We start from the raw sequence: 12,184 nt of genomic DNA, 5'->3' as shown, positions 1-12,184 counted from the left end.
CATATATAGCATGTTTCGTGCACCAAATGCCTTAAATCGGGCGAAGATATATATGGGGGCTATATCCAAATCTGAACCGATTTCTATATAATTTGGCAAACTTATTTCTAGACTAAATTCCGTCGCACATTCCAAATTTAATTGAAATCGGACATATATAGCGTGTTTCGTGCACCAAATGCCTTAAATCGGGCGAAGATATATATGGGGGCTATATCCAAATCTGAACCGATTTTTACCAAAATAAATAGCGTTCGTCCTTTGGCCAAAAAAACTATCTTCCCCAATTTTCATGCGAATCGGACAATAAATGCACCTGTACTTTGTTTACAAAAATACATGGACGGACAGACAGAAGGACATGCGTAAATCGACTCAGAAGAATTCAAACTTCAAAAAAAAATATGAAGAATTCAAACTTCACCCTTGCGGGGTTTCACGATATAATATGAAGCTGGAATCCATCCATACTGCTCCCAGCAATACAGGAATTTACTCTATTATGGTGGAACAGATTGATAAGATCCTGAAAAGTAGAATAATCAATTCATGCAAAGGAAAGATTTCCATGAGGAAAGCTGTTAACAAAGCCACACCGCAGGGGGTGGGGTTCTCTCACCTCTGCTCTGGCTTTTGGAGATTAATCAAATTTTTGTGTTTTGTTCGGCTGAAGGGTAAGGTTACGCCCTTTAGCTATGATATGGAAGTGCTGATAAATGTCAAATTTTTACAAACCCTATCTGGGCCAATGACAATGGTCTTGGAATTAACACAGAGAAAATGGAATTTGTATTACACACAAGGAAGCGCAAAATTTTTAATTTCCTGCCTCCAGTAGCTGTATGTAACCGTTGTTCTGCTCATCTTAATATACGGTGGACTTTATTCTTGATATTCAAAGCTCCCAAACTGTTTGCCGTCAAAGCGTCTTGCAATGCCTGTTGGGTTATGCCTTTTTCTGCTAATTGATGCTGTATTTGCATCCTCCCAAAAACTATCTGTACTGCTGCCGGATGAATCCGAACTATTTTCGGAACAATCAGGTATCGTTAAGCTGGTAAGAGTGGAGACTGTCGCTTCCATTGCTATTCTTTGCTTGGATGGTATTGGCACCGGCAGTTTTGCCGCTGGAATAACCAACGCGGCCCCTGTTCTCAATTTGTAGTTTGTAGAAGTTCTCATCCTTTTTGCACATCAATTCGCCTTTAACCTTGGTCATGTCAAACAGTTCCTTTATTGAATCAAAGTTTTGTTTTTTTTTTCTGCAAAGCTCGTAGTAGAGCTGGCAAACTATCGATAGTCGGACTATCGTTTTGATCACTGTCGTAAACCTTTTTTTAAACCGGACTCAGAAGCAATTATGTTTTACATAATAACCGAAAAATAATCCAAATAACTTATTTTGGTAGCCGACGTAGCCTTCGTTTTACGACAACAATCAAAACGATAGTCGAACTATCGGTAGTTTTCCAGCTCTAGCTCGTAGTCTTCCTTAAATGTTGTTAGTTTTGAATGAATAGTCCGATATATGCGGGAAGTTCAATACTTTACTACACAGCAATTAGAACGATCCTCTCTGTCCGTCCTTTGGGAGTGGCGCTTCAACAATTGCCCGTCGACTCTTGTGAACCTAGTAAACTAAGTTCTTTGACCAGGTTTCCTTGTTCTCCACCGCGCTAGAAATACTCTTCTTGAAGATATATTGTAATTCAAATTTTTACTTCGCTATTGACTTTTAAAAAATGTAATTTTCGAGATTTTCTTCACATATTGAATGACACAAATCGATCAATGAACTCCTATTTATACTACTCATTTTTAAATATTTTACTGACAGGGCGGCTACATACCTGATTCAGCACATGTGCGTTACAAAATGTTCGAAGCGTTCAAAAAATTAAAAATTAAATGGTTTCGGTAAATAGTCAATTAAAAAATTAATTTCCTTTTCTTCCTTAAATTGAATGTAAAGGAGTAGCTACCATAAAAGAACCCAAAGAGCAATTCAGCATAAATTTTTCTCCCGAAAATTTTTTAATTGTGAAATTCATAAAAAGTGTCAACGTTACTTACAAAGAAATACATTCGATTCAAATCGAGATACCTGCACCTAATTGTGAATAAAAACGTAAGATTTTCACCGATTTCTATGACCAATGTCTCATTTTGTTCGTAGATTATGTCATATCCTTAGTGATCACTTCAGCAACCATCTGGATAAGATTATGCGGAAGTTGATTATGGCCACCAAATTGATATCATTGGTCGAAAAGTAGAAATAACGTATCCATTTAAAAGAGACAAAATCAGCTAAAGTGGGTCTGGCAGTAAACGCCGAAGCGTCCAATCAATTGGGACCAACTATGGAAGTTGAAAACTACAATCTAGTGGTAGTTAATGACAATATCTCCCTAAATAAATAAATAAAATAAGTAAATAATTAAATAAAATAAGTAAGGGAATAGACATTAATTTGGTCAAAAATAATATCTACTCCCTAAGCAGTTTAAAAATGAAGTCATTTCCTGCCAAACAAAAATCATACTTTACAAGACACTAATACCTGAAGCTACTCGATAATCAAGCAAAGAAAATGGAAATGTATTGGACATACACAACGGAAAGATAACTCTGATATCGCTAAAATGAGCTTACAATGGAATCCCCAAGGTATACGGAACAGAGGGCGCCCTAGAACAATTTGGAGAAGATCAGTGGAAGCAGAATTCCAACGAAAGGGAAGAACATTGCATGGAGAAAAGGCGAATGGTAAAAGACCGACTAAACTAACTAACATGTAAATCTACTAAAAAATGTCTACTTTTTGAAAATCTTCAGTTCAATAGAAGTATGAAAAATGCGCAGAATATAATAGGGCATAATACATATTATGTAATAGTCGGTTGTTACATTTTGAAATATTTGAAAGTATAAAATAATGATAAATTCTATAAGAAGTAGCAAACATTTATAATAGGTATGTATCTAAAAATGTAATAATACAAAAAAAAACTTTAAGCAAAACCATCGCAAAAACAAAATTAAACATTTAATAGTTTGCAATAAATTCTTTAAATAAGAAATTTAGGTAATGCGAAACTATTCCACAAAATGGAAAAGAACAAACAAAAACTCTGTATGTATAATAACACTAGTCCCCATTAATCATAAAAATGGAGACGAAGAGTAAGGAAAAAACTTATAGAGATTTTTGTATTTTTCGTGTATGTGCAACGTCGTCGTATCTATATATAGGTATAGTTGGATAGAGGAGTACACACATCTACATACATGGATGGGTTGGTTGGTTGCTGGCTGCAATACATAAGCGTGTCGTATAACTCGATTGAGAGGTCTGTAGGTAGTACGTACGTACAATCGTATCCAATCTCCTCTCTATCATGAACAACGGCACGAAATTCAATTGTACTTGCTTGTCTGATGATGATGGTTGTACGACTTGAATTCAATGCTTCTCATAAGAAAGAAATACTCGTGACTTAAATCGTTGTTGTGTACCTATCCACTTCAGAATTATTCCACTTATTTAACACGAAATAAATATTCCATTTATATTACAGAATGAATAATTAATTTCAATCTTTTAAGAGAAAAATAAAATTGAAATTAAGCTATTTTATATATAATTCTTTAAAGAAGAATGTCCACAAGCTTTTATTATCCTCACGTCCGAATCGATTCCTGCTTATCAAAACTTAAGGGAGTACTTGATTCATAAAAATTTTTATGTTTTCTTACGTTCTTAAATATGAAGAAATATAGTGTTAAGAAATACATAGCAAAACTAGAACGCGATCAAAATATAGTAAACATTTCCTTATGCATACATTTATTTTTATATGTAGTTTTATCGCGTTAAAATTTTTACCACTGGTAATCCTTGTTACGCTGATTACAACGATATACATATATTTTCCGGGAGCAATTTCGAACTTTCCGAGATATGAATTTTGACTTTTCGGAAATGTTTTACTTAATCCACTCGCATTAGTTCAAATTTTAATAATTATTAGTCCTTGCTATCCTGCTTACAATGTTATGTATCTAAACGGGAAACCCATACTTCACTGACGTAATCAGATGGGGGGCACGCGGTTCAAATTTGGATATAGCTCTCATATATACAGTGCTGCTCAAAACATTTGCAACTCAGATGTCTATATCACATTCAGTCTATTTTTAGGGACATTTTGAGTTTTGAAATATGTTTGCTTTTGTTATTTGATTTTTTTAATGACCATATTTTCAATATTTAAAAAGGATTATTCAGTTTGCATGAACACTTCAGTTTCAGTTTAGTTTATTTATTTGCAATACACTTTTGAACACTTTTGTTTCAAAAATGTGTGAAATATCGGAGGAACACATGTTTTTGCCAGCTCAAAACATTTGTAACTCCGTGTTACGAATATCTATTACGCCGTGTAACGAATATTTTTTTATTTTTTTTGACGAGTTTGATTGGCATCAAATTGTTTTTAATCAGAAGAAGAAGGCAAAAAGCTTTCATGAGGAGTACATTTTATCCCACATATGTTTACTTCTGATAGACAAGCATGCCGAAAACAAGACATGTCTAATTTTTTAAGAAAAAATTAAATTATGACCAGAAATTTTTATCAACGCTTTGCTAAAATGGTATTTTTTTGAAAAATGTGGATCCAAAAATAAACATATGAACATCACAATATCTAAAACAGATCTGGATACCGCGTAAAAAGAACTAAAATCGCCATAAGAAGGAAGGAGATGCGAGGACAACAACATCTACTGCAGGGGATGAATAATTATACGAATTATTAAGCAGATCTCTCAGAAGTCATCAACAGATGTTAAAAAAAGACTTGACACCGATAAATCTATACAAACACCTCCGATACATACCAATGATACCGTTATACCAAAATAGGTAAATTTTGGGAAAACAGTAATTTCCAGGAAAAATGGAATTTTTCATAGAAATTATGCAAAAAATGTGTGTTTATGTTTTTGGAGTAGTGAACCGAGTACTTCTCTTCGATTTAAATCAATATTTAAGTTATATGACTTGAAAAAATTTGATTGATCACCAGAACGAAGGACAATAAAATTTGTCCCCGTATACGAACAAGTTGACCCAAAATGTAGGGATGTTTTATATTACTCTGGAGGTATTTTTATGGACAGAAATGGTACAGGATGCATGAGGTCAAGATATTTAACAGATCCAAGAACGAACCGGAAAGATAGCATGTCAAAATCGCACCATGTACACTCCAGAAGTGTCGTATAACAGGATGTTTTGACATAATACCGCATATATAACCACGCAAAGCTAGTCATTAGTTGCAAATATGCTTAAGTTCTTATCGGACCCAATCAACTTAAGTAATCTAAATTCATATAGGAGGTCCCGGGACTCTAATCTGGACTCTAGACTATTAAATATCGAATAAAACCTTGGTATTTAACAATTATCCTTAGAGCACAGGATTCCAAAGGATATTTTAATTTATTTAGTTAATTGGTTTACTTTACAATGTCTCCAGATAATAAATAAAATGTATAATTCACAATATATTATCAAAACAAAAATAATTTCTTCAGATTTTGAATCAAATTTTCTCAGTTGCAAATGTTTTGAGCAGAACCACAAGTGAGTTGGAGCATTGCTTTGTATATTTTTTGTAAAATAAGTGCAATTTTTGGAAATTAAATTTTAAATCTTTAAAAAGGATCCAATAAACAATCAAACGAATTTGCCAAATTTTATGGAAATCGGTTTAGTTTTGGATACAGCTCCCACATATAAGTTCTCCCGATTTGGGGTAGTTTGAAAAGCCTCACCGAATTCGGACTAGAAATAAAAAAACATTCTTCCACAACATCCCATACATGACAAGGGAGACTTCTCTCATATCAATGAGGGCACAGCCTACTTGGTTACTTCCCGATGTAAAATTTAAGAACGCCGATACACATGTCACATATTTTTAGCTCTACTTTAATAATCTGCCCCCTACTTGGTTACTTCCCGATGTAAATTTAAGAACGCCGATACACGTTTCTCATATTTTTAGCTCTATACTCTGAGAGTATGCAACAGGGAAATACGGGCACTTTCCAGAATAGAGTAAGAGAGGAGATGATAGATCTCACCCTTATAAATATGGAGGATACCTCTATATTCTACTGGAGGGTATTGAAGGAGTGCTTCTTTTTGGACCACAGGGCGATACACTTCCAAGTCTCTTATAGATGTAAAAGCCAACTGCCTCATAGGAACCCCAGAAGGACCAACTGGGAGGAATTTAACTCTCCAGCTTCTTCATTACCATATGAAATTCCAAACTTTCACACGGAGAGGAAAGTTGACAGTCAAGTTAAAGATCTCATAAGTGTTCTTCGGGATTGTTATGAGCAATCATGCCCATTAACTTATTCAGGTTGGTGAGCTCAACAATTTGGTGGAATAAAAATCTGGCCAACCTCATGAAACTCAAGAGAGATTTTGCAAGGTAGTCTCAATTTATCCAGAACCTATTGGGAGCATCAAATCCTAATCCTAGTTTGGATACGAATAAAACTTACACTTCCGGCGACAGGTTATTTATTGATTCAAGCATATATTAGGCGATCATCATATTGAAGATGATTTTTGGTGTGTTTTTTCTATTGACGCCGCATACCGTTACTGTCGAAAGAGGTAACAGTGACTTATATTCCCAATGATGGGAAGTCAAGCCTCTCTTTACAATAGAACAATTAGTCTTTCTTTCTACTAAAAACTCTAGGGAGGTATAAATCGTGCTGTGGCTTACGTAAAAGGGAAATATACAGAAACAGCGTCACGCGAGGTCGTGGGTTACATAGAAAAGAACATAGATGACCCGAATCATAACTTGGCCGTCTTTCTAGGCAAAGAAGAAGCATTCAATAATGAACAACTAGAATCAATCCATTCGGCTATAGAGCTACTGATTTTCCCACTATCCTAACCAATTGGATTGATAGAATGCAGGATAGCAGACGAACAATTCTAACACTGAAGAGAGCTCCGTAAGAAAGTCAGTCACTAGAGGCACCCCACAGGATGGAGTTTTATCTCCTTCACTATGGCTCGTGGTGGTAAACGTAGTACCAACTCTGTTCACCACTGATATTGTGCCAACAATACTGGATGGCGAGCAATGATACCCTTCAACGGAAGCGAAATACCTGGCGTTGGTCCTTTACCATCGGCTATGATAGAAGAGGAACACTGAGGAGCGTACCAAGAGGGCCTTAATTGCACTTTATTCCTGTAAGAACTCCATAGGCAAAAGTTGGGGCCTCTGACCGCATGCGGGGAGGGGGATTCCAGTGTGAACATAAGCAAATGGAACTGACATTTCGCCAAAACTATGGCATAGCGGATGTAATAAACACTGATCGATTTTCACCGATGGGTCGAAGATGGAATCTAGTGTGTATTGTGAAGAATTGAATATCAGACGTTCGTATAAGTTTAACGAAAACTGCAGGGAAAAGCCTTAGAAAAGACCTTGCAGATAGGATAGTCACGGTCTACGTGCATAGCCATGATGTTTTAAAAGCTTTAAGATCATACACTATTAAATTAGACTGTTCAAATTTGTAGGTCTATCGTTGGTTTTGTTGTGTATCAGTAGTGTGATATGTCCTTTTTTCAGTTACAGACAGAAATCGGCGAAATTTAAACGCAAAATTATGAATGAAAATTTCGAAAAAAGTCGACAACACTGTTGCTGTCGATAGAAATTTACGACTACTTCCCAGCAAAATAAATGTGTTGTAGTGCAATATAGACTAGTTCTTTCAAGGCATATTTTAATGCAGTTCAAACGAAGTCGTGAAATGGGCACTTCAATCCTTTTCATTGAAAATGCATAATTTGATGCACTTCCAAATCACTTGTACATATGATTCAACTGCATCTTTGGAGGCAAACTTTTTGCTGCGTTCTTATTGTTCGATACCTTACCATAAAATATCGTTAGACACCGAATAAGTAAGCATTTTAATTTTACCGATTTACCTCGTCCCTTATCCCACTTCGTGGATCAGAAATCAGAATCGATGTAGGGGTCATTACTGGTCACTGCGGCATTAAAACTATGAAAAGCGTGTAAGTGCGTATTGCAGGCTATGGCTGACTTCCGAAACGTCATAAAACTGCATTGTTTCTGTTATGTGCAATAATGCTTTGTAAAAATACTTTAAAATGCACACCGTTGAAAAATCTACCTAATGCATCTGCATCCCCCGATGAAGTACGTTTAACTGACATCTGTTTTAAAATTTTACTCACTTTTACAATTCCCAAAACAAAAACAAATAACTTGAATCATATTAAAAATGATATTCTAGAAAATATTGAAGATTTTTGCATGCGATTTGGTTTAGTTGCATATGTTTTGACCATAAAATTTTAAGGTGTTTTATGTATTTTCAAAATTTTTCATAATTCTAGTTGATATCGTGTCAAAACTTTATATTTTCTTATACTTGAAGTAATGAGCTATAAACAATTGCAAAAAATACCAAAATTGTCTTAAAAAAATATTTTAAAGAACATTTTCTAAAACGTCCAATTTTGTTGCAAATATATTGGCCACGACTGTATATACTCTTCCTCTTTCCTGTCCTTCTCCCCTCCTTTATTTTCCTCTCCTACCCCTACATCTTTTCTAATTTCAGGGTGAACACAGTGGATCGTTGGTCTCCGAGTGAAGTGGCTGTCAAAAATTAACGGTAGCTGCGCTTCCTATAACCTAACTACTAAATTTCCCTTGCATATTTTTCAGCAAAACAATCTATGAACAACAACATGGCAATACTCTGGAAATTTAATTTCTTCATCATTAACCCAAAGCGCAATATCCACAAACTCATCATCATCACTACTTCATCTTCAATTCATGAAGATTATTATCTTCAACCTACCCTGGATGAACACTGGACCAACGGAAGTGAAGCAGTTACCAATACCATTAGATGGGTGCGCATCCTTAAACATGACCTAGCCCTTGTAGTTTTGATTATGTGGAAGCTCATATTTCCTGAGGTAATGATAGAAAAGTGCGTAGTTCCTGTTATATTCGATGAATCGATAGACATGACAATATTTCCCTAGACCACCGCGCTTAAATCTCCATTAAAAACTAGCCATTTTCCGTAATATTTGTTAACTATATTTTCCTTAAAACAACTAAATCTTTAGTCCTAAACTATACTTATCTGTGTTTCATTAGTCATTTAATAGTCATTCAAAGGGAACAACATGTGCTACATGTGTTGTGTATATTTCTTCCACTACTATAGCTATAACACATTGCCTTTTCAAAAGACAAAACCACCACATTTACTCTTACACAGAAGTCCGTGGCTCCCCTACAAGCAGCAAACATTTTTACATTACACTTTACCACTTATCTTCAATATTTTCTCTTCTCCTTATTATCATTCACTACTTCATCCTTTAGATATAGAAATACTTACGTTTTATGATAATTTCTTCCATTTGTATGGATGGTGTTATCGTTAATTGTTCCACTGGCTCTGATTTAATATTCGTTATCATTGGAGTCATATGTTGTGAATGTTGTTGCTGCTGCTGCTGCTGTTGTTGTTGTTGAAGACGATGATGATGGTGATAATAATGCTGCTGCTGTTGTTGCTGTTGATAAAGATGCTGCTGCTGCTGTTGATGATGATGATGCAACTGTTGTTGATGATGATGACGTTGACTTGATGTTGGTTGTTGTGAATATAACGAGCTATGAGAATAAGCATCATAGGCTGCTCCTCTTGCACTACCAATGGCCAACATAGGCGTAGTACCACCTCCAGCATGTTGTGTATTTACCATTTCAAGGTCATAAACTCTGTTACGACCAACAATGACACCACCCCCTCCGGTGCTAGTAATAACACTGCTTGCACTGCCACCTAATGCTGAGAAATGCTGTGCCGAAGCCGACGACGAAGAGCCAGATGCCGGCATAGTCGATGCTGTATTGTGCGTTGAACTTGTGCCACCTGCACCACCACCCACTCCCACTGGCATTCCTCCACCAGCATAACCACTTGTAAACATATGTGTTGGTGGTGGGGGTGCTTGCATTGCATGACCGTGTTGTGGCGGATGGTGGGGATGAGGAGGATGAAGATGTTGCTGTTGTAGATGGCGGGAATCTCTCATATGGAGACTATGGTGATACTGTGGTGGTGGCTGCGGCTGTGGTGGGGGGATAGTTGCTGCTGCTGCATGTGCGTTATACCATTGCTGATGCTGGGCTTGTTGCTGCTGCTGAGCATGATGTGAACTGGAAGAAGTTGGCGGAGGTGCCGACTGGTGGGCATGTGTATGATGTGTTGGAACCGGCGGGGGCGGCGGATGATGTGGATATGGGGCATGTATGTGATAATGTTTACGCGGCTGGTGTTGTTGTGACATTTTCAAAACCACAACAAATCCAGCCTATCCCAAACAAAAGAAAACAATTCCAAAATCACAACAACCGGCTTTAAAGAATCACCCAACGTCTCTCAAAGACGTAAATAACAACGTAGTATGTATGTAAACACTTGTTAACCAACACACAAACAAATAGCGCGTTGCTTTATTTATTTGATAACCAAAACAAAAACACTCTTCTTCATTCGCTCGTTTCACTCTCTCGAGGTATTCTCATTTGCTGCGAAGTTATTTACTTGTCGTGTCGCTGCTCTCTCTTTATATACCATTTTCCGTCTTGTTGTGTGTACGTATGTGTGACTTAGGTATATGTATTCATTTTTTTGCTGTAATCTGACTTCCCAATTAGACAATTTTTCATTTTCAATTTTTCCATTAAATATCTCACATTTTTCACAAAATACACACTTCAATTTTATGGAATTTATGCAAATTTCATTGGGGAAGCAGCAAATTTCAATAATTTAATGCATTTTTAGATTTTATTTTGATTTTTATCTTTTTGTAGAAGCACTTGAAAAACTAGCGTAGTTTTTTTCCGTATCTATTCTTTACACGACCACTCTGCTTTGTTTCACTTTGACAACTAGCTCGTCGGTCGAGTAAATGGGTACATTGAGGTAACCATAGCTCCATTTGATAAGCGATGCCACAGGGAGCAAACGAAAAATATGTTTGGGAAACATAAAAATATATGTTGGATATGTTTTTACAGAACTATAATTTAGTATATAGCGGTATAGTATTCATCTCTTGCAATACACACAACTAATCCGTTTATGGCAGCAATCAAGTTCGTTTATCTATTTAAGTTTTTATTATAATCAATATCTTAATTCATATAAAACTCGGGAATATTTTGAATGTTTGTGTTAATTTTTTTGTTGTCAAATGCCAATAGTTTGACAGCTGTGTATAGGTTTCACAAAACCTGTTGACATTGCGGTCTAGAATGAGATGTTGTTAGTGGTAACGTAACGTGACAGAATATTGTAAGTCGAAGGTCACACTAGAGTGGTTTCATTGAAACTTTTAGGGATTCTTAAATAGAGTTCCCCAATACAGCAACTTTATGATTTTACTCTAGTATGTCCCGGGCCACACTACAGTAATTTCATTGAAATTTTGATATGAACCCAGCAAAAAGTTTGCATCCACGGAAGCAGTTAAATCACTGGTGCAAGTGTCACGAAGTGCTTCTTTTTCTATGAATTCCTCAGTGAATTTTACAAGGGAGCGCGCAGAAAGGAAGCACTCCATTTTGCTTCCGCAGCACGCTGTTAGGAAGCACTCCATTTTGCTTCCGCAGCACGCAGCTAGGAAGCACTCCATTTTTACAATTTTTACCACTTTTACGAGTTTTGCGTTCCCGTACACAAAATTTGTATGAAAATCGTTTACGACTTTTACCACTTTGTAAAGTACGGGAACAGGCCATTAATAAGACATTTTAATTTTATTCTTATAGGCCGTTTATATATAACAAGGTTAACCCAGTGGGTCTGGGTTTCAAATGTCATTTCCATTGTATATACTTCAAACAAATCCTCATAAAGAAGGTTAACCCTGCAAAAAACTAAACGCCGTATTACTTTAATTTCATTTGTTGAATGAAAATTGAATTTTTTATCGTTTATACATAAAAGTGCTTGTTGGATGTAATCCAAATGTGAGGAAAAGGATTGC

General features: G+C 36.0%; 1 protein-coding gene across 1 annotated transcript in view; it reads right to left on the bottom strand.

Annotated features, from left to right (window-relative positions):
• LOC141394100 (uncharacterized) overlaps positions 1-11,370 on the bottom strand; it is a 55,933-nt gene extending 44,563 nt beyond the window's left edge. Inside the window, exon 1 of the mRNA XM_073967959.1 lies at positions 9,520-11,370. Within this exon, the coding sequence (XP_073824060.1) occupies positions 9,520-10,477 (958 nt within the window). The 5' untranslated portion in view covers positions 10,478-11,370. The remainder of the gene's footprint in view (positions 1-9,519) is intronic.
• Positions 11,371-12,184: the final 814 nt, after the last annotated feature.

This window comes from Musca autumnalis, unplaced genomic scaffold (genome assembly GCF_047663935.1).
Source record: "Musca autumnalis isolate F117 unplaced genomic scaffold, ASM4766393v1 scaffold_2, whole genome shotgun sequence".
Classification (NCBI taxonomy): Eukaryota; Metazoa; Arthropoda; class Insecta; order Diptera; family Muscidae; genus Musca; species Musca autumnalis.
Note: the sequence above shows the minus strand (reverse complement) of the source record. Positions and strands in the feature narration are given on the sequence as shown.